At 37.1% G+C, this 24,255-nt stretch overlaps 1 protein-coding gene across 1 annotated transcript in view; it reads left to right on the top strand.

Moving 5' to 3' along the window:
• RSRC1 (arginine and serine rich coiled-coil 1) overlaps window positions 1-24,255 on the top strand; it is a 169,224-nt gene that overhangs the window by 54,398 nt on the left and 90,571 nt on the right. The window contains exon 5 of the mRNA XM_074153424.1: window positions 19,787-19,823. Within this exon, the coding sequence (XP_074009525.1) occupies window positions 19,787-19,823 (37 nt within the window). The remainder of the gene's footprint in view (window positions 1-19,786; window positions 19,824-24,255) is intronic.

The following is a 24,255-nucleotide window of genomic DNA, read 5'->3' as shown; positions in this document are numbered from 1 at the left end:
TCTCACCTTCCTTACGAGAGAGAAATTTTCTTCTGACAAAGTTGCCTGGGTTTTGAGAAATTTAAGTTAAAATTATCACTAATCTTTAACTAAGAATTAAGATTGAGTAATATATTTATGCTGCTCCCTGCTGGGAGGCTGCACCATGTGTGTTTGCACACACTTTTGGTTATTCAGACCAAAGTAGGCTGCAACTGCTGATCATATATTTTTAATGAAGTTATATATTGAGGTTATATTAGGCCAGCATCTGAAAACAATTCCGCATTCCTTGATACTGTCACCGTATGCGATGTCCCTAGTGTCCCCTTTTTGCCTACCTCCAGAAAGCATTTCTGATCTCAAGCTTATCAGACTTGCAGTGAAACACAAAATTTTAAGTGATTTGACATGGAATTTTACGAGGCTGCTGCGATGTGTGTGCATCACAGGAGGGAAGATGCTGTGAATTAGCGGGGATGAGTTGCGTGCCAGAGGTCCTTTGCCCGAGCTGGAGCAGGAGTCGTGGGATACTGGAACCCACAACAGCAAACCATCCACCAGCAGAGAGACTTGAACCTCTTGGATGAAACCCAGAGCCCCGTGCCATTGACTGCAGGGAGCGATGGATTGCACCCCTCCTTGCTGGAGGGGTCATTAGGTGCTTTGCAGGGGTTGTGACGCTGAAGAGATTTTTGCCGTGAACCATCCCATTACAATGGATGTTATGTTTTTGCTCTCCATTCCATTTCTCTACTGGAAATTTCAGTACAGAAAACCCCCACAGTTGTGTAACTGCTAATTGTATTAGCAAACAGAAAAGATTCAAAATTATTATAGGATCATTTTTTATTTTTTTTTTGAGAAGGCAAAGCAGTCCAACGGGAAACTTCAAAAGCAACTAAAAAGAGGCAGGAACAATTTTTTTTTGCTGACTGTTTTCTTAGAGTTAAACCATTTTTATCAACGTTTTTTATCCAACCCACGGAAACCTTTTATAGGGAACACAATTTGTATTTTTTTTCGGCAAGTTAATGAGAATTTTATGGAATGAAGTTAAAATAAGATTTTCCATAAATGGATTTTCTCACGAGTTCAAATAACCTGAGTAGAAAAATAATATTTTTCTTTCATTACTAATTTATATATTTATTTGGTTGATTATTTTTAGGCAAACACAAAGCTTTGCAGTCTTGTTTGTACGGTAGTAGAACATTCAGATATGATATCGCATTGTCAAAAGGCCACTCAAATTTGTAGTATGTTGCATAAAGAAATTGTTAAACTTTTTTTTTTTTTTTCAGAGGAAGAGAAATGTCAGGGACCATAGGTAGGGTCATGCATCGGAAGCGTTGTGAGGAAGCACATATCCATAGTTTCTGCGTTGCTGCTCGGACTATTAAGTAGTACAGTTTCAAGGGGACCATATCTGGAACCTTTATTAGGAAAACTGAGTTAATAAAATCACAAATTGTTTAAAGATATGGACATAACTAATAGGAACAAGTAAAAGTAGCCTTAGAGCATGGATAAAAATCTGGGGTGAATATTGTTTTGTGTTTGCTACATAAAAGAGGTCCCCATGATGTTTGGTTTCTCAGACATCAGGGTAGCTTCTTGGTGGGATTACCGAGGACAAGACAGTGCCCTGCTGCTTCTGACTCACATGTGGAAGGAGCAGAAAACCATGAAGAGTAGCAGTGATTCTTTGGTGGGAAATAAAGCCCAAAGCAGCAATGCAGAGATTGCATTGTAGTCTATAGACTCTTACTGATAAAGGGTGTTTATTATCACAGGATGTACAATATTTAAAAAATATATTACCTTTCAGTGATTTTCAAAGTGCTATTCAAATGTCTTTTAAACGATTCTGAAAATTTTACTCCAGTCATGAGTGGGTTGCACCTGACTTCGATAAATGATCCTTCCAGTTCTGTGATTGCACAGCCTCCTAATAAAAGTATACTATAGGGGAGTACTTCTCTTTTAGTTGCAAAAGCCTACTCAGCATGTTCACATATGGATAGTACATACAGAAATACTTTTTTTTGTTTAGTGAGATTGGGAATAGACATTTTGTGACCATATGATCTAATTTTAGCGTGGCAGTTTTCACACATGATAGCAGTGATATGTATTTCTGCCAGGAGAAATAAAGTGTTTAGTTTTATATGCAACATCATGCTTTCTTTTTCCTGGTCTGCCTTTAATCTAGTACTGTGTTTATGTAATGCAATAGAAACGTTGCTAACATGATTATACTTTTATATCTTATTAGCTCAAATACTGAGTACAATAAAATGGAAAACTGTTTAAATTTTATGTTTAAGTGCTTGAGATAAGAGTTCTTGTAAATGAAATGTGATTACATTTCTGTAATAGATCTTCTCTGTCTGTTAGTACTTTGTTTAGCTATGTAATTCTATTGGGATTGCTGTTTCTAAGTTTTTTTTTTTAATTTATTTTATTAATTTTATTTATTTATTTGCTTTGAAATAGCCGTGTAAAATATTGTGTTACACACAAATGAACAATGAACACAAATCTTTTGAAAACTCAGTGTTTCCTCTCTGAAAAAGAAAATCATTGCTAGATAGTTTTCTTTTTTTGTGATAACCGATTTGAATTAAACATAATTCCCTAACATCACCTTGAATTTCCATCTGTGTAACCCTGATGTTCTTAAGCGTTTTGCGTTTACCTAATGCTCTGGGCTATTTTCACTTAGCATGTATGGAAAACTGTGACTATCTTAAAACTGTAGATGATATGAATAACAATTGTTTGCTGATCTTACCCTGTATCTCCCTGGATAACCTGCAGTCTGCAAAGGCTGAGTAAGTGGCAGATAGCTTTTGTCATCTCTTATCCGGGCTGTACACTTGTAAGGAAGAGCAGGGATAATCGCCTAAATCTAATTAGGGGTTAAAAGAGGCCATGACTGTGATGTGGCAGTGAGACACCTTACTGTATCAATCCTGTTTGCATTAGAAAAATAAGGTTGTCATATTGATTATTCAAATTAGCTTATATTGGCCATGCCTCAATGGCTTGTATCACAGCTGAAGCACTTGAAGGTCCCAGCTTTTCAGAGAAGACCTATGCTTATAGCATATATTATGTGGTGTCTTGTTTGCTAATTTAAGGGTTTTAAAACTAAGACTGAGAGAGTTTTATCGTGAAAATTAAGGGGTTTAAGTGACCATCCGAAAATGAAGTTGAGCTTTCATGTGTGATATTTGTGATTGCTGAAAGCTATTAAATGAAGGCCAATAAATTTGCTTTAGATCTTTTATGGAAAAATCAGTATTGGAGTTAACAGATCTTGCAGTATTATGTTTGTGCACTAATTGATGTTTAGTTCAAAGTCAAATGGAGCTAAAAAGAGTAAAGTAATTGCATTCAGATCAATTCCACGTTCAAGAGATAGTGAATTCCCTTGGCTATGACTTTGGGACCTATATTTTAATTTAAAATAAAAAAGTCTACCTGGTGCTGGGCTATTATAGCATTCTCAAATATTTCTCAGCACTTGGCTTTTTGTCATTCAACAATCACATCTGCTGACATCCGGCAAGGGTATAGTCACTCTAGAGAGTGCTAATTTCAGCTGCCTTCATTACTGTGGTCATGATGAATGACGTAAGTGCCATACATAGAATGGGCAGAAGCAAAGCCTTTAAGAAGACCGTTTTTTTTTATTCTTTTTTTTTTGTGTGCTTTTGTAGTACACCAAGAAATATGTGCTAGGTTATGCCATATGTACAAAGATTGGACATTTTACGGATATTTTTTCCATTGGTTTGTGCAACTTCTGTCATTACTGATGTACAGGGAAAAGAGTACATCTTAAATCTCAGATATCAGGAAGGGTTTGCAAATTTTTCTCCATGGCTGAAACTATTTCACCCATCTTGTATATACACTTTGAACATTTTTGTTTACCTTAGGTGTTGGGTTTGCTGTATTTCTTTCTCCTGCTGGGCAAAAAAACATGCGTAGCTAACTAAACTATTTTTCCCTCTATTGCATGTAGGTACAAGGTTTTCAACTTTATTTTAAAATTTCTTCAGTTGATTCTTCCAGTTTCTTCTGCTTTCATTATCTGTTGTTGATACTGGCATGACAGTTACCCATCCAAATACTAACCTTGCAGACTGACCTTGTTGACTGAAAGCCACAATGACCAGAGGAAGGACATTTTTATATATACATATATAAATGTTGTTTGCTTACGTTGTTAGAACAGCATCCTGACCTGTTTTGAATGACTGAAAATTATTATGCGCAAAGGTTGATGTAACTTTCCAATATCTTGCTTAAACAGAAAGTTAAGTAGGTGGCTTATCCTGCCATGCCATTGTGTAAAAGGCTACTCGGTGACCATTGTTACATGAATGCGTTTGATTGCTTGGAACGGTTCCAGTTGCTGGGGACACTGGTTTCTGGCGCTTCTTTGCAAGACAAAGTAATTTTGTATATTGCAATTGTAACTTTCAGCCAAAACTGAAAATCTAGGAAAAGAGCCAATATACTGTTTTTTTTTTTTTTTTTTCAGTCGTACCAATATGCAATGTCTGTAGATCTGTCCGTCAGTCTGCACAGTCATTCTGTATTCTGAATTTGTTAATATCCGTTTTTTCTTAAGTCTGACTTTAATGTCTTTCAGAGCAGAGATACTCCAGTGTTCTCTACTACGGTCTTCTAAAAGTAGTTAGCTAAGTACTCATGTTACTTTGTGTAACATCAGTAACGCTGTCTGGGATAAACTTCTTAAAAGAGTGAAATAAGACAAATGTGAACAGTACTGTAATAAAGCAGAGAAAAGTCTTTAGTTCTGGTAGTAGAACTGAGAGGCAAAATTTTCTGTTAGCGAAGGGGTTGCTTGCAGTAGTGTCTGCTCCTCCTTTGAAAGAGTATAAAAGCTTGATTCACACACAAGGGCGACTAACCCTGGGATGGCTGAGGCTGCCACCCTGAATTGTCTGCTTTACTTTGCTGTAAAAATTAACATTTTAATGTAAACCAGCACCACTTTTGGCTTGTCTTAGAGCATTAATCTGTAATGGTTCAGGAGGTTCTTCATGAGCAGCCAGGTAGGTGAGTGCTGGAGGGGATGTGTGATCAGATAAAATCATTTCCATTGCAGAGTTTGTTGTCTTGCGTGGATAAAAAGTCTGTCAAGGGAGGTCTGTGTAGGTTCAGCATGTCTCCTGTCCTGAGTGATGTTAACTGAGGTGAACTGCAACTGAGGGTACAGCTGAAAATGTAGGGATTAAGGTAACTTCTATGAACGAATAGGCATCTAGCTCTAACTTATCTCCCCAGAGGAGACCAAAGAACAGTACTGCTGCAAACTTGAAGTTGGCTTTGTGATATAGTTAGGTGTGTAACTTGAGGTGGTTGTTGGATATTTGCTGGGTTTTTTGCAGGTTAGAAATTCTTTCCACCAGAAGCGCTTGATTAGTCGTCAGCCTGATCATCCACGTCTCCAGGTCTTTCTCTATGGTCTATGAATCCTCTAGAAATTGCTGCCATTGAATGATCTGGTTGCTTATTTGTTCAGAAGTTGTTTTTGTGTTTCAATTTACCTCTAATATTTGCAGGTACAATAGGAGGTGCTGGTTTAAACCTTCAAGCTCCAAATTGCTTAAGATCCAAGTTTCCTTGGAGCCTGCCATGTTTATGGTACTTAATTTTTTCAGGAATCCCTTGGCTTCATATTAGAAAAATACGCTTTGAGGGAAATCTTGGCTGTAGAATGAGACATGTTTTATATTTTTGTCTTTTCTTCTAATTTTGGTCCACATGGTGGTAAATCAGTAGCGTGCAACACTAATTATTTTAATTTCATTGAAGCAATGCCAAAATACAAAATGCTGAGCAAGATTTCTGGTCTAGACTTTGGCTGGCCACTTCTCAGCAGTTTGCTCCGTCTTCCAGAGCTAGTACCGCTCTCCCTTTTCACCGGAGACTTTCTCTGGGAAGTGCTGGGAATGATAAATGCCAAATAAAATAAATGATGTTAGTTTTTCATGGTAGTAAAAAGTTAAAAGCATATTAATGAAAGCAAGCTTTTTGGGGAGTAAAATGAATAAGACCAATGTGATGTGGTGATAACAGTAGACTTAACAATTAAAGAACATAAGAAGCCTTAAGGAGGTTTTTGTGCAACTCAACCAGCATGAAGTGTTTAGACAGCATTACTTGATGGGTTTTTTTTAAGGATGCAAGATTTTCTACATAAAATATAAGTTGTGATATACTGGAACTTGCAGATCTTTTCCTGTTTCCTTAAGTCACCATGATGTTTTGGACATCAGATCCTAGACAGTATCAGTGTTTTCAGCACAGACATAGCGATGTCCTCAATACATCTATTGCTTCTGAAGTTTCTCTCTGAGAAGCAGATGTGTAATAAGCACAAGACCAAAAGCAATTTTAGCATTGATTAATGTTCTCAAATAATAACAGACTTGTAAATTATATAGTCAGAGGCCATTACAAATGCTGGAGAAAGAAATAACAAATAAGCAAGATACAGACCTATTAGTGTTAGTTGTCTAGTGCTGCTGTTGAATTAGCAGAGAGTTAATTGCTCTTGGAATCAAGAGAACTGTTAGCCTTGTCAGATAATTTAATAAATTAGCCTGTTCTCTACAATCTCGATGTAGCTGTGTTAGGTACAAATCCTCTGTGACTAGGTCCAAGCGTGACAGACTTTATTTTTTTTTTTTTTGAGAACTCTGAAGGTCTTCGAATACTGAAATATTATCATCAAGACATACTTCAAGTTCTGATCCTTTCTATTACATGTATTTAAAAGTGCTTTTACAGTCATTGGTGATTTGTTAGCATTCAGGTAACCAGCAGTGTTTTGGACTGAATGCTGTAAAAATGAAGGTGCTGAAGTAGGAGCTGCTGTAAAGGGACCACTTCAGTGATCTCTGTCGATCTCCTCCTCTTCCGAACCTTCTTCTTCATAAGCTTCAGTTAGCTGGTTTTGTTTTGTTATGTTTTTTTTCTAACTCTTCTGTTCATTTTAAAGCACTTTCTGGTTATTTTTGTCACTGCCTGTTAGGCTTGATTTTGGTCAGATATGTTTGAGCTTTGCAATCAGTTTATTATTTTTTTTTTCTATTTTGATGAAGTATTTGTGGCCAAGGAAATAACTTCTTATCAAGCTTGACCAACTTAAGCTCTGCTTTTTAAAATTTTATAAATTTGTCTTGTGACACAGCCCAACATGGAAGTTGTTAGTAGAAGATACAACATCCTTACTGAAAGTCAGAATTTAAAGAAACATTTTTCATATTAAATATGTTTTCAAAATTCATTTGGGCTTTAACAAAACAGCGTTTTAGAAGAATCTGTGATTCTTTGCTTAGAATACAAGGATCTTTGTGGTGCTTTCCTTATCAACCTCAACATATTAGAAAACATCTACAGTGATGTAGGATAAGATGCATTTGAATGCTGAGGAGATACTGCGGAGAATGCAAATAGGACCATTCAAAAACAGTTACGGTATGTTTATTTGAACTGAAAAAGTCTGTAGTACTATGGTGATGGCCAACTGTATCCTGCAGGGCGAGGGAGGTGGTTCTGCCCCTGCAGTCTGCTCCGTTGAGACCCCCTCTGCAGTGCTGTGTCCAGCTCTGGGGCTTCCAATGTAAGAAGGATATGGGCCTGTTGGAGCAGGTCCAGAGGAGGCCATGAAGATGATCCAAGGACTGTAGCACCTCTGCTGTGAGGACAGGCTAAGACAATTGGGGTTGTTCAGCCTGGAGAAGAGAAGGCTCCAGGGAGACCTTATAGCAGCTTTCCAGTATCTGAAGGAAGCCTACAAGAAAACTGCAGAGGGACTTTTTACAAGGGCATGTAGTGATTGGATGAGGGGTAATGGCTTCAAACTGTAAGGGGGCAGATTTAGATTAGACATTAGGAAGAAATTCTTGACTATGAGGGAGGTGAGACACTGACCCAGGTTGCCCAGGGAAGCTGTGGCTGCCCCATCCCTGGAGGTGTTCAAGGCCAGGTTGGATGGGGCTTTGAGCAATCTGGTCTAGTGGAAGGCTTCCTCTGCCCATGGCAGGGGGGTGGGACCTAGATGATCTTTAAGGTCCCTTCCAAGCAAAACCATTCTATGAGTCTATGAAATCCTTCAGGTTTATTTTTAATGTGTCCAGGTTTGCTCACGTTGTTTATGTAGCAACAGGGGCTTCTCCCTCATGTCAGACTTTTTATGTAGCAACAGGGGCTTCTCCCTCATGTCAGACTTATGTTGGAGGATCTTCTGAGCTACTCCTGCCTCTCAGCATGTGCTCGGGCTGCTTGGAATGGCTGTCTTGTGGAAACCCCAAGACTTGCACATGCTTTCTTTAGAGCTGTGTTGAGCTGTAATAGAAACAAGCTGTTTAATTGTGAAATACAACCTGAAACTCAAGTCTCTTATGACCAGAAATGCTACAAGCTGTGTTAGCTGAAGTAGTTGAGGAGATAGAGTAGATCTGCTTTTTTTGGGAGAAGGAAATTTTTTTATCTTGTATAGGAATGAAAACCTGTGTCCGTTTGACATTCAAACATATTTTAAACATTTAGAGTATATTCTGAGTGTGCCCCTGCCTTCCTTAGGGAGATAAATTCAGGCCAGATGAAAGAATATAGAGGAATTAAACTAAAGCAAGAAAATCAAACTGCAGGGACACAAAAAGGAACAGTGAAAAAGCATTTACAAATTGGATTTTTATACCTCCCAACAGTGATGCCTAAAAAAAGCACGAGGTTTCAGTGTGCTAAAATGGGATCAAATGCAGTCGCAAGCGGTGGAATGTCAGTAAAGTGGCACTTTGTGGGTCTCAGCTGAACTTGACCACGGTTGCCAAAGCGCTGCGCACATCTTTGGTAATAATGGCAATGTGAAACTACCATTTCTCAGTCTTTGGCCTTAAAATGTGTGTGCCCTGGGACTGTTGTGTCATCCTGGTCTTTCATCTGAGCTGTGGAAATTAATCTTTTTGTTAATGCTAGAAACAAATACCTACCTTTTACTGAAGGGTAAAAGTAGAAGTAGTCTGCTGCTAATCTCAGTTTTTTATTCCAAATGTAGGCTTTACAGAACAGAGGGTGGGTTTGGTGTTGCGGTCTTTAGTTTGTTTGTTTTTTGATCTATTGTTTACTTTTAACCAGTACCAGTGATGTACTGCTGCTGGCTAGAGAGGAAGGAAACACATCCCAAATAACTATGGCAGGCTCCTGCTTTTGGGACTGTATTAGTCTTACCTAAAGCCATGACCTGCTATCTTTTCACTTGCTATTAATTTGTGTTCTAAGTGCAACATCTTGTACTCTTTCAAGATCCTTCCAAAGTATGTGAACTTTCAATTAATTTTTATTTTATTTTATTTTATTTTATTTTATTTTATTTTATTTTATTTTATTTTCCTTCTTTTTGGGAAGCAGGGGCAACAAAAATGACTATGCTCTAATGCTACATAATATAAGCTAATACAGTTTTTGGTTTTGATAAGGTATTTTTTTAATTATAAGACCATCTCTCTGTTTAGAACCTCTGAAGAAACTTTTGAAGTGCAAAGAACAAAACCAAAGCCTGCGAGTCCGCCAGTAACTTCTGGTGTTTAGATATCTCATAAAAGAAACTCTTACTATAAAGGAGCATTTGCACGAGGGGTGTATGGAAAAAAGTTATCTGACTTGTAGTGATGGATTATAAAGATGATCAAAATCTTCTCTGTAAGGTATGCAAATAACATAAGAAATGGCTGGCGAGATGGGGCCCTGATTTTGAGGAAAAATTTTTTTTTTCTTTAATAAAAATAAATAACAGTCTTCAGATGGGTATCGACAGCGTGCTTGTTGGCACTGATTATGGATAATGGACCTGAGGCTGGATAAACTTAATTCAATTAAGAAAATAAAGATAGGTGTTAGCTATGTTTTGTGAACTGAGATCTATGGGGATTTAAAGAAAAAAAAAAAAAAAAAAAAAAAGAAAAGTTTAGTAATTTGTTTCTAAAGTTGGCATAGAAGGTTTAAATTGTCACTGTAGAATATTCAATAATAGAATGCCTATCTGTGCAATACAACCTTAACATGCAGGTAGTATCTTACAATATGAATTTTGACCAGTGAGAAAAAGCATGAAGTTTGCTTTTTTTTCCTCGCAGAGATTAGTAGAAAGTTGTGTGCCAGCAAAAAAGTCTTAAATGCTTAATAACTTAATAAACTTCTATGAGATTTTATCCTTTTGGGAAGAATGCACAGCACAGAATCTTAAAAGAAAAATAATTTACAAATAATTAGTACAGACAAATTCTAGATTAACTTGTTTCATAGGTAGTGTGCCTTTACTTGGTAACTTTATTTTTATTGAACGTTTAGTGAGGAACTTGTTATTGTTTCCTTAAGCACAATTTTCGTGAGCATTTACTATTCTTTTGTACAGTTTATAATGAAATTAGACAAACATGGATCTGTTCAAGCACAATGTCATTTCAGCGTGTAGTGAGCTGTGTATTCTTGAAGTATTTACAAAACATTATTAGAGAACTTGTTTAACGTGCATAGATAGTTTAAAAAAAATGAAACAGGCTTGAGGTTTCCTTATGTGCCTTTTTTCTTTTTTTTTTTTATTTTTTTATCAACAGACTGAGGGCCTGGAGGAATAGAGGAAGTGAATGGCCACCAATGTATCCAAATATCTCATTTTGCCTAAAAGCAAGTGCCGGCAGATAAATGCCCATAAAGGGATTTCTTTCTTAAGCCCCATGGATTTTTTTTTTTGCAACTTTTTGTGTGAGTTAGAAATGAAAACCATTCATCTAGTGCCCCAAAGAACGGCCTTATTGAATGGAATAACAGTGTAATGTACCATTGAAGGCAGGATTGAAAGTGATTATCTTGTTAACTCTTGACAGTTACCGCCAGCTTGAAATAGAACTGGCAGGCTTGATTTGCAAATGAATTAGAGCTTTTTCATTTTGTGCCAGGATCATCTTTTTATATTCTGATATGACAGATGCTATGTTCCATGCTTTTGTTTCTCTTCAGTTTTATACTTGCAAATAAAAAACAAAAGATTATGATAGTAATTTTATTTGCATCTTTTCTCTAGGAGTTTATTCTTTGTCTAGAAGTTTTTAATCTTATATTTTTCAAAAATTTCTTTAAGAATAGTATTGTTCCTGCAGAATAAAATTTCATTAGGTTAAGTACAGTAGTAATTGGGTGAATGAGGAGGATTTAGAAGCTTTCAGAAAATGGAAAATTGATTGTACTCAAATTGTTTTAGTGCTTAGAACACTTAAATTTTCTCACTGACTTCAATTTAATATTCTTCAATATTGAAAGCTGAGTGCAGCTGAGGAAAATCTAACGTTTTAAATATTTATCCTAACAGTATGCTAATAGAAATACATGTGTAATTAGTTTCAGACTTAATGCTGATAAACTGTGTTTATATTCTGCAGTCATCCAAACACAGATGGTAAGGTGTTAGGTATGATAATTATTGTGCACTCTTTATATGTTCCTCATTAACCTGTAACACTCTTTACTAGTCCAGAGAGTTTTTACCATAGTTATGCTTACCAGCATTAAAACTTGCTCTGCTTTGTTTAATATTCAGTGCAACATTCTGTTCTGGGCTTTTTGCTACTTTTGTAATCTATTTTGTACTTTGAGGCTAATTAGCAACACTTCCTACTACCACTAATGTCCATTACGGAAATGTTTTCATACACTTTCACCTACAGGATGTGTTTTAATTGAATATCTACTAAATAATATTACAGAAAAGGTAAAACAGGCCAAAGTTGTCTAATTTGTTTAAGACTACCAAATAATCTGGTTAACAGAGACAGTGACATTCCAAAGCCCGAAGCTTAATTGCTTATGTTTGCTGGGAATGCAAACGTTGATTAACAAGGTTTTACTTATTTGTGAAGGGAACCCTGTGCACAGAACAGGAGGACAAAACCCACCCAACCAAAACCCGGGGGAAAAAAACAACAAAAAACCACTGCACATCTAAAAACTCCAAGGACTTGACTGTTATGAGGTTCTTTGAGTTGCCAGGTTTATCTGAGGAATGGCTCAAACTGGCAACCAGGATAAAGAAAGCTGCTTTGATAATTCCTGGGTTTTCCATATCTACCTGAAGTCTTGGTAAAGCAGAATTGGGAGCTTTTTGGGGTAGTTATTTTGCCTTTCATTTATCTGTGAAATACTTAAGGAAAAAAAGGGTGGTTTTTGGAGAGTCTGTTTGAAAATATTGATTCTATCAACACTGTATTTTACTCTCCCCCTCTCTATGTACTTTCAGTATTTATTTCAGTTGCATAAAACCTTGAATTTTACTCTGTGAGCCAGGGTTGTATATTTTTCTTTTCCCCCTCTTGAATATTTGATAAGGTCTCTTGGGTACTGATTTTTCTTCTCTCTAGGATAACATATTATGGAAATTGTTTCACCTTGTGTCCTGTTTAAAGTCCCTGGTTTTAGCATGATTCAATTTAGCCTGCATTATATTCCGCTGAGTTCTTCAGTGGTTCCAAGTTATTCCGTATGTGTTTGTGTGTGGGGGTGACTTGTGCTTTTCTTCCTGCTTTTGATAAGTGACCTTCATATGATCTTCTTGAATCTTTATTACATTTAAATTAGTAATTGGCCAAACTTCTTACCATTTTTTCCCCGAGTGAAATAAATCCTTTGGCTGACTGGAGCGAGGGAGCCACTGAGCACAGCACCACCAGCTTTGGAGTCCTTACGTTTCAGGATCAGTTCCAGATCATTTGAATCTGATATTAAGTAAGAGCAAAACAACATTCCACACTTTTTCAAAAATATGTTGGGTGCGTTTTCTGGCAGTCAAAGTGAAGGATTCTCTAACCGTTCCCTAACCCTCTCTGATGTTGGCATTGCACCGCTAAATTTTTTTCACTATTTTATTTCGTAGTCATTTTGGTTGCTTGGGTCTTCCAATAATGCAAGAAAACAGGGGGTTTAGATGCAAGGAGCCAAAACTCTTAAAGCCATTGCAACTGTCAAGGCATTCTCTTTGAGGTACATGTGGTGCTGAGAATCTTTGTGTAACTTACGTAAGTAGTAGATTGCAAGGATTTTGATATTCATTATTAGTAATATGGTTTGGGTATGTTATTTGGTTAATTTAGAAAGCTCAAAATTTTTTCCTTCATCTTTGTATAGGAGAGGAGGGAGGAAATAGCTTGCTTTTATGGTTTTCTCCTCTTGCCTTTTGTATACTCCCTTTGATGTAACTTCCACTTATGGCTACAAAAATATAGCCCTACTTTTCAGGTTTTTCTTTATAACCCAGATGATGTTAAGTAGTAGTGTTGAAATGTAATGTGTTTTTTTGTTCTGTTTCTGCAAATTACGTAGTCCTTACCAGCAGTTCTGCCAGACCACCGGTGTGGCATTGGATCGGCTTCTCATCGAAAGTCAGTAGGTGTGAATTTACCTATTCACCCAAGAGAATCACCGCTGTCCTCCTAAAGATGGTGTCGAAGAGAGGACAGGCATAGGGCTTAGATTTTTATGTAATCTTTGTTGTGACTTTCAAAGCCTACTGAAATAAGTATCTATGGTCTGAAGTCAGATTTGGAAACACCAACCTATAATTTTACAGAAAGCACAACAATACAAAACCTATAAAATTTAGTGAAATATGATGGGGGTATCTATTTCTAAAAACTGCATCCAGAATTCTCTGACTCTGAAGCTGAAGTTCAAGCTGGCTCAGGGAGGAGCTTCAAATATGTAGTGTCTTCGGAACAGTCACCATGGAAATGTAGTAATTGTGTGCTTTCATTCTAGTTATTGCCGATAGGGAGAAAATACTTTTTTTCTATGCTAGGCTTTTCTTTTTCTGGAATTGAACAAAGGCATGATCTGGCCATGATTGTTTTACTCTCAATGTCTGGCATGTTGTGTGAGCTTAAGATTAGTCATTGAAGCTATTCCAGAATATAACATGGTTTAAATGTTTGTGTAAATGCATCACTAAACAGTGATAAGGTCACAAATGCATTATTCAGGCTACCCATCCAGTTGTGATTAAACTGTGTGTATGAGTATACATGATGTCTTATGTGCATGCGAGATAAAAGTTAGAAAAACATTAAAAACTTCAGTGGGGAAAAAAATATTCCTTGTTTTCCTTCTCTTATATTTGATGCCTGGAACACCTTCGATCTAATTGTACAGACTTTTGAAGCTGGGGAAAGTAAATCCAGCAAAGATTGAATATGTAAAATAAGAAGTGAGGGAGCAGTTCTCTATCTTGGGATATCCAGGGTAGAATTAAATAGCGTGTAATCACGTGGAAACCTAATTTTCTTCTTCCCAGGAATATACAGAGCCCAACTCTAGCCTGGGAAATAATGAGATACTGGCCTTTAAACTCGCTATTGGGAGAGACGATCTTTCCAGAGTTTTAGACGGGGCATTTCCACATTCTGAGGGAGAAAGGAGATTGTTACTGGCTGGTGGTGGTGGTGTTTGATGGGATTTAGTCAGAAATTTGGAGTATTAACAATGCTGCTAGATTGAGTAGTGAGGGCTAGTATAATAAATGCCTTGTCTGAATCTGTTTTAGATTAGTTTGATTTTTTTAAATTTTTTTTTTTACAGTGCCTACTGACAAGCATTTCTTGGCAGATCGGCTTTGAGAGGACTATGAATATCAGAAGCAGAAAATGATGAGGAAAAGGCCTCATTGAATTTGAGATGCCGATCTGCTAAAATAAAGATGATATACAAAAAGAAAGGTCTAGAGATAGCTGACCAATCTACTTCTCCCGTAGCTGTCACCTCCACTATAGCTACATTTAATATGACTGTTCCTCACTTCAGCCGTGTTGGGCCAGCGTAGACTCCTCACTAACTGAAGAAGCTCAAGTCAGGAGAGGCAGTGGCTTTGATGTTTATGGGAGTAGTCTCATTCATCCTCTTCACCATACCCCTTGGTATTATACCATTTGGTATAATTCCTAACATCCAAGGAATGCTTCTGTTCATTTCTGTCATCTTTCCCTTTATCTACCTTCAACACAGAGCTTAGGGAGGTGGGAGAAGGGACTAGACAACCACTCAAGCTGGGGTTCGCATAATATGTTTATCCCATTTCATGTTGCTTGTATTGGCGAGTATTTAATATATTGTCACCTGCTGAAGTTCATAAAGAAGCTCTGAAGACTTCTGAAGAGATTCAGCCGTTTATTTTGATGTTGCTAATCTAGAATTGATGTGGGCATTGACAGCACGCAAAATTAAAACAGCAGGTATGTGTGCTACTGAGAGGAAGATCTGTAAGGAAGGCCACTAGATGACAGCAAGCAGTAGAAGTGTGTTAACGTGAGGGTAAAGAACAGAAAAACACGAGGTTGTTCCAAGAAGATTTTTCACTATAAGGATCTTCATCCAAGAAGAATACTAGGACAAAAAAGTGATTAATTTAAAATCATACTTGAGAGATTATTGAAAGTGTTACGTGATGTGCTTGTTGAACGATCCAAGAAAATTTTGAGAGTGAGAGAGCTCTATGAAAATTATCTGTGACCACTTGGGATAACGCTGCCTGATCAACAATGCTAACACATTGGCATTCACAAAGTGTGGAGTTAAAAGGTCTTTATTTGAGAGAGTGATGCAGCCTGACCCAAACCACTGTGTATGACCTTGTTCTTTGCAGCTTGTAGTTAAGGTTGTGGGACTGGAGGGGATTCTGCCAAAAGGCCTTGCTAATGATGAGATGATTTATTTATTCATTTGGCTTCTGAGGAGAAAAATCAGATATTGGGACTGTTTAGTGTGGAGTTCAGGCCACCAAGATGGTCAGGGGCTGGAGCACTTGCCTTGTGAGGGGACCTGAGGGGCTTGGGGGTGGTTCTGCCTGGAGAAGAGGTGGCTTCGAGGGCACCTGACAGCAGCCACCCAGCCTGATGAGGGGGGAGGTCACTGAGGAGAAAGAGCCGGACTCTTTGAAGTGGTGTGTGGTGGAAGGAAAGATGTAACCAGCACAGACTGGAGGGGGGAAAAAAAAAAAAAAAAGACATTTGGACAAGGGAGAAGGAAAGATGCTCCCAGTGAGAATGTTTAATTAGCAAGACAGGTTGCCCAAGGGAGACTGGGCTTTCAAGGCCAGCCTGGATAAAAATCTGAGTGGCCTGGTCCAGCCACAGAGCTGACCCTGCCTGGAGCGAGGGGTGGGACTGCAGACCTCCAGAGGCCCCTCAACACGAATTATCCTACAATATCCATAGATACAGATAATCCATAGAATGATGGATTCTAACCAAAGAAATGGTTAGAACTTCTTTCTATGTCAAAGAAAATTGCTAACTACAAATATAAGGGAAGCGTTGAGAATGAGTTGATAACAACTTGAGAGGAACCCAAGAGTGTGAACTGAAGCGGTTCGTTTTCATTTGGAATGAATTTTTAAAAAATTGCAGGATACTTCCAGTTTGATGCTACTGATCTGAGTAGCAGCACAGACTGAGCTTGGCTCTCATAATTGTTTGTCATTTTAAAGAGTTTAACAGGGACCTACTAACAATCTCAATTGCTTATTTTAGTGATAAGTAAAAATACCTCTGAGATATCTTTGGTTTTAGGTAGCCTCACAGTAAAAAAATAAGTAATTGGTGTTGTAGTGTGATGTTAGGACTGTAGCTTCTTGAGGGTGCCTTTCTCAAGAGTACTGTGTCTACATGGACCCAGTGATTTGTTTAGCTCTGTAGTGCAAAAACAAGTGTTAGTTCTACAATTGCTGTGTGGAACTGCTATAAGTGTATTAAAAAAATGATTTGTAAAATCTTGTATTACTTTAGAATAGCTAAAGTTGACATATTTTGAAGATATTACATATTTTTCAGCTCCCTTGATTAACTGTTAGTTTTACATAGGAACTTACTTCTATGCACATGAATATGTCTAGGTTAAAATCATGATTTTCAGCAAGTGCTAGTGAATATTTGTATTTTAGTTCAGTTTACTGTCAAAGGAACTGGCGCTAATAAGTTAACACTACCTCAATTAGTTACCTACACTATGGTTTTAAACAATCCAGAAGCTGGCTACGCTTGCTTAATTGAATTCCTGGCTTGTTGTTACAGGTCCCTTATGACCATGATTCAAATTTAGCTCAGCTGCAATTTTTTCCCCTGGCATTACCAAAAGCTAACATTTGGATTAGCCTGAGTATTATGCTTACTGTTTTTAATGTATGATTTAAAAATAGAAGCACGTCAATGAGTATTTTATAGCACAATTTCTTGACTATATCGGGGAAATACAATTCCAGACCTTCTCTGACGGAAAAAAGAAAAACTCAGGTATAAATCCAAACTTGGCTAATGAACCAAAAAAATATAGTGCAAAATGTAGAGATGGTTTGAGAGACAAATACATATCTTGTTGGGAACTGTGTAGTTTAAGAGTTGAGTAAAACATTATTACCTGATAATGATATAAAATTAATATAACTTTCTAATGGTATTCTTTTACAGGAGTATTATAATAGTGGATGTGCATAAAACTTCTCTTGCCTGTCTTTTGTAGTGTTTTATGGTATAAGTGATTAAGGTGTTCTGTAAACATCTACGGTTGTGTGTTAGCCTAAGCTGTAGCAACAGGTCTGATTTTGTATAACACAATATTTGAAATATAGTATTAATGGGAGTCTTACTTGTATAATTATTGTTTAACTTGAAAGATAAAGTTATGCCATGGCTTCTCTAGTTGTCATGGCTGATTGATGCACGGCAGCCTCCGGCTGGAAGGAGGTTTTCATTGGAAGTGACAGGTGCCACAAGGTTTATTTAGGACAACCTCAACCTTGTCCTGGTTGGTTTGATAACATTTGCCTTATGTATGTTCAACCACTGCATTTCCTGCGTTAGAGCCTTGTGTTACACCAGTATTACTATCTGTGCTGCCTCAACTACAAATTGGATGAACAGCCAGTGACACTTTTTCAATATTATTACATTAAACCAAGTGGATTTTGATTGATAACCTAATATTCAACTAATGCAAAACATCAATCATGGCAAGTATATTAATTATTTAATATTGCAGTCTAATTCAGAAATCGATGTGCTGCATGAGGGGAAGGGAAACTCACTGTTCCCAGAAGACTTAAGACAGGGAATGATTAAAAAAAAAAACAGCCCTGCTGTACTCCTGTGTGTTAGTTCGATACAAATCTTTATTCATTTGCCAATAATCTCTTCGCATTTTCCACTTCAGGACCTTTTTTATCAGTTTTGAGACCTATAATTGAATTAAGGCTGCTTTCAGCACAGGGCAAAAGGAGTTGCACAAATATTGATGAAGTCGTGCGAGGGACAGCGCGGGAGACAGCCCACTAACAGGGCAGGTTTCATCCCCCGAGTTGAGAGCTCCTCACATCAGCTGCTTGGATCCTGCTTCCAAAGTAATTAAATTCTTTAAGACCGTTTAGCACCTCAAAAATAGATGTGGAAGATGATTTCTATTTAAATACTGTATGGACTTGAATAATAAGTTCTTGTTGCAAAATAAAAAACACTGATGTAAGGAAAAAGCATCTTTTGCTTTATTCGTGGTATATTCAAATGGAACAAAAGTGCATAGGAGACTTATTTTGAAAGCTTTATGAAATTATGAGTGAATCTTTCTGTAAAAAGTCTAAAATACAGACCAGAAAGGCTGTAAAATGTGTAATTGAATGTAGCCCTATTCGGTATTTAATGAAATTTCATACTTTCCTTCACATTATGCCTCACACAGCCTGGCCTAAGTATTAAAGAGAATGGAAGACTCAGCCTTGCACAGTTGCTGTTGTAGAGGAACCTAGTTGGGGTTTTTTGCTCCTGTGGTTTGATATAGTTGAATAATTTGTTGAAAAATTAATATTATAAACACATACTAGACTATATAGTTCAATAACTGATTACCTGTAATACCCATGGGGCAGTTTCTCCTTGTTAGCCATGGTTACAGCCCACCTTCCTCTAAGGGCATGGTTCCAGTTTGGGAAGCAGGTAGAACCTGGAGTCTGTGACAGCAGAAACCAGCCTCCTTGGGGAGAGGCTTAGGATTTGAGGATATTTTTTTTTTTTTAATTTGTTTTGCTTTGTTTTTCTTTCAGATTATCTTTTTTACCTAGCAGGATGTGTTGATTTTCCTCTGAATTCTCCTTGCTTTTCAGTATTTTCACTTTGATAGTTTGATCAATTTCTTTGTACCCGTCTTTATGCGATGTTATTTTTGTGTCTGTACGTTTCTAGTTTTTTCAGCTGTCGGGAATAAAATGCAAAGTTTCAGTATGGCTGCCATGACCTAGTTAGTTAATATACGATTCATTCATTCCAACACTTTTGTAAGTAGTCACAGAATTTTATTATTGGAAGTAGTGGCAAAGCAGAACTGTGAGCCACTGAATGTGCATTTGATAAATAGTATTACCCACTGTCTTGTTTTATTAATTCAAATGTGAATAGAGAATAACTATTAAAATGCTGGGGTTTAAGTGAATGTCCTCTTGCATTGCTACAGTTTATAGCAATTTCAGGGCAGGTGAAATTTGAGGTTTTAAATAATTCTCTAGTCATGCATTAGGATAATCGATACTTTTTAGGTATTGTGATGATTAAGATACTAAAAGTAAAAAATTTTACACACTTGAGAAATTACGTGGTTTTGACACTTCTGAGTTAAACATAAATCGTTGTAGACAAGGGTTTAGCAACTATTTAGAACTTTTGTTCTTCTGTTACAGGGACTCTGGAAACATCAAAGCTGGATTAGAACATCTGGTAAGTTTTAATTTTCTCTTGAACATTTGCATCATCTTTGATATCTGCATTCCAAATGAACACTTTTGAATGAGCTTTGAATACCTTGAATTGAGAAAGTCAACCATTTCCCAGAGGGTCAGCTTACTGTTATTATGTGAAGGCACTTACATTTTCATTTATCTTACCATTTCAAGGGAATTTTAATTTTTTTAAATTACTTTTTTTGATGTAGAGATGAAATAAAATGGACTACAATCCTTGGATTGATGATTGCCTTAATTATAAACAAAAATTGTTTGGTGTTGGATTTTTGGCATATCCTGATCTGAAAACAACAAACTTGTGATAAAAAAAAAAAAAAAGACACACACACAATCAAATATTGCATGCATAAATATGGTATGTTTTAGTAATTTGAAGTCTTTGAAAGAAGTGCACAGCTTTGTTTTTTCTCTTGTCTTTGCTTTATGAATAATGTATTGACTTAAATTCCATTCAGTGCTGCAGTATAAAATAATAATTGAAATGCAAAATATTTTTGGTTTAAGTAAACATATTCAAACCACAAGTGATGGCAAGACATACTTAGCATTAAAAACTAATCAGTTGATCAAAACTGCAAAAAATACAATATTGTCACCAGTCTGAAGCTCATTGAGCCTAGGATGTTAGTATCAGCAATCATCAGAACATTAAGTAGTTCATCTAAACAGATTATTAAATCCCATTAAATCAAAATATTCACTATTAACAGCGTGTATATCTCAGTACATCATGAGAAGTGTTTAAATTCATGCTTAATTTTTCCACATAATATCTTAATAATATATACTGTTCTATACTGTTATTAAAATAAAATCTTATCACAATGTATAGCATGAGCATTTGAAAAAATTGCTTTTCTGTTGTTGCTTCCCATTTTGGGAATCACTTGGGAAATATGATTTGTAGGAGCTTGTATACCAATATCTTCTTGGAGTAACAGTGGATAAAAAGGATGTATATTCTGGCATAGTTGTCAACAGTTTCCCCTTTATAATGGTGGCATATTAAATGTTCCATTGCAACTAGTATTTTGAATCTGTAAATGGAATAAATAGCTGAGTGTTATGAATAGTTCTTAGAGCAGTTTGAAAATTAATCTTGTTTGCTAGTTTCATTGGTATCTTGCATGCTAGTTGAATCTCTTAAATAAATTTTTAAAATGTTTCATTCCTCTGCTGGTGTCAGGTAGTTGTAATCTGATGGGTTCAGAGAATTTTTCTAATGCATTATAAAGATGCTGTAGTCTTGACAGATGACCATGACTGGTACTTTTTCTAAATTGGGAGTACTGCAATAGCTGGAGCTGCAGGTCTGATTTATAATGTCACCTCAAACCAGGAGGTGCTGAAGGAAGAGGCTCTATGGGTTTTGAGTAGCCTGGGGCGGGGGAGGTGGACCAGGAACAGCATTCACTGGTATTCAGGGTTTCTCTGGGATTTGGGGGGAAAGATTCTCTGCAGAGTAATGATACCTTAAGTTCTTTACAGGGTAATTCACTGTATGTTTGAATAAAATTTGGCTTCATTAAATACATTAGCAGCTTTGTATTTCTGTGAAAGATCTTTCGAAAACCTCCAGATTTCAGACATTTTTCCTTTTCCCTGTGATCTTAGAAAATATGTCCTGGGAATGGGTACTCAAGGAAATTAACTATTTCCCAAGATACCCACAGGTGGGAGTATTCGTGATGGAAACTGGTTTATATCTCAACTTTATGTCAGACAAGTTCACAAAGACCTTTTGGACTCCAACAAATTATAGGGATATTTATCAGAACAATTAAGCCACATGATTGCTCTGGTTCTACTACTTTGTATTACTGCATCTCCAAATACGTGTAAGGAACTTTTTACCCCTTAAGAAAAGAAAAGAGTCTTTATATTGATTTGGTAATCTGTTATTTAATCCCTTCTGTAAAAAAGGGTGTTTTACAGCTTGTGATAGAATCTTTATGGGGTCTGTATGTTCCCTTTAGGTTTTTCTGCATATGTATCCCATTCACTTGATTGCAGGCTATTTTACTGCTTACCCTTGTTTAAGTAGCTTCTGCCCTCCTGGTATCTAGCACACAGCCGCACACAGGAGTGAGATAAAGTAGTATAACAACTGCTGTTGAAAAATTTGGTAAATATTTTACAAATTGTTATTTGGAAATACTTCCAATTTAAAAACATGCTTTTATAAAAAAAAATATTTGCTTCGTAGATTGGAGAACTTCCCAGCAGGGGCATGTGCTGGTTTCTCAGTGGAGTAGAGCTGGCCTTCTGGGAAGAGCTAGGCTGGTCACTGCTGACCAGCTCCACTCCCTGCTGGCCACTGATCGCTATATCTGCTCAGGAGCATTTCTTTTTATAGGCAGTTAAGAAAAGAAACTTCAAAGTTCTAAGCATAGAGGAATTCATCTTGTATTTCAAAAATTTTGGCAGTAATTTGATAAATTATACTTGGCTAATTTCTTTCCCAAGTAACAAACTTTAACAAACTGTAGAAACCTTGGAATAGATGACTGTATATCTGCAACTCTGAATCGGTCCTGTTTTCTATTAATAGCTCCACTAAAAAAGAACCACGGAGCCATACGTGTGGTTTATTCATTAGAGATACCTTATTTGTGTCTTTTGTATAACATTTCAAAGCAATAACCTGCTTGTCCTTGTGGTCAAGCAGCAGAGTCTGTCCGTTTGAAATGATGAAGAGCAACCTGTCATTAATAGCTTGTTTAGCCCATCAGCGGTTTGTAAAAATATAGTTAACGTCTGCCAAGAAAGCAGGCGCTCCCTGTGTTGTGTGTTAATCAATAACCCCCAGCAGGTGCGGATGAAGCTCCTGCAAAGCTGACTGTCGCGGCGCTTGTGCGTAGCGCTGCCAAGGAAGCTGCTGGAGTTCACTATTTACCCTTTTAGTTGCATCGTGTGTCATAGGTAATTTGTATCAAGGTCACTAATTTGTAACTAATACTGGTTAACTCCATCTGGCAGCTCTTTGGTTTTTTTAAGAGATGTTTGGTAGCAAAATTGGCACAAATGATCAACCAACTAAAAAAACCCAACAAAAAACCAAACCCCAACCAGAACAGAAAAAGCCCCTTCTTCATCCAGAAAGTTGTTAATACTTATTTGCTAGGTATCACTTTTTTTTTTTCTTGGAGCTTGATTTCAGTGATTGACTTCTCACTGATTTTCACTGGCGTCGTTTCAGACTTCTGGTGATTACAGCTCAGTGGTCCTAGTATGGCTACTGGACAGCAATGTCTAATAGAATTGTTGGCTTTCTAATGAGCTATGAAACTAAGCAGCCAATTATTTGTGTTCACAAACAATTAATTAACACTCTTAATATGAGTAATTATGTTTATCTTGGTATCCTGGCAAAATTCCATGCTGGTCAATTATATTCTGCAAGCTTGAATTCTCTCTTATTGAAGAAGTGTCAGGCTGACTGGATGGTTGGCGTTTTTTTTTCTCATTGAAATTGAATTTAATTGAAAACAAGACTTTTCACTTTTTTTTTTTTTTAAAGGCATTTCTTTCTCACATGTCCTTTCATAAAGTGCTAATCATCAAAAGCTGAAAAAAAAATCCCTTAGGAAAACCCAAGGAAACCACCATGGTGGTTTTCCTGGGGAGTTGTAATTTTCACACCCGTTCTTAGCTTTTGACCACTTTCCCCTCCTGGGTGAGATCAATGATGGGGCACCTCTAGAGAAGACAGATTTAGTCCAGGAGATAGGAGGCAGCATTAGCAGAGAACAGGAACGTGGTGATGGGGTACAGTAATGGCAATTTAGCATGGAATTCACTATGGGGACATAGTCTAGGGACTTCCACTTGGGTAGCCTGGAGAGCCATTTTGTCCCTAGCCCTCCACTTTACAAATTCAAGGATGGCAGCAACTGGGAAGGTGCCTTTTGAGGAGGGGTGCCAGGGCTGGTGGTGTCCCCTGCTGAGAAGGACCCTCTGTGTCATTGACCTCGGTAGGCTTTGGTGACTGATGAAAATGGCTCTCGTTGCTGCCATGGGGGGTGACCGGGACAGCATCTTAGATGCTTACCGTCTTTTAAGCAGCAGCAGACCGTCTATTGGAAAACTTTCCAGATACTTCAGAAGGCTTTGGATCAGGTTCATATTAGGTAATCACGCAGCAGAAGATCAATGGCTTATGAATATCCATGAAAAAATACATTCTGTTTGGCTATATTTGCCTACAGGGATGAAATATGGGCTTCTCTGCTAAAGGTTCTCTTTAGATCAGAAGGATTTGTGGAGAACCTATTGTACTGAATATGTATTAAATTAATGTACACACACCACTTCTATTTGTTCTAAAATTTTTATGCTTCTAGCTCCAGATATTAATCAAACAACTCTGGACTTTTTCTAGTATCACGTTACCATAGACAGACTAT

This window comes from Numenius arquata, chromosome 9 (assembly GCF_964106895.1).
Source record: "Numenius arquata chromosome 9, bNumArq3.hap1.1, whole genome shotgun sequence".
Taxonomy (NCBI): Eukaryota; Metazoa; Chordata; class Aves; order Charadriiformes; family Scolopacidae; genus Numenius; species Numenius arquata.
The sequence above is the reverse complement of the archived record's forward strand: the minus strand, read 5'-3'. Positions and strand labels throughout refer to the sequence as shown.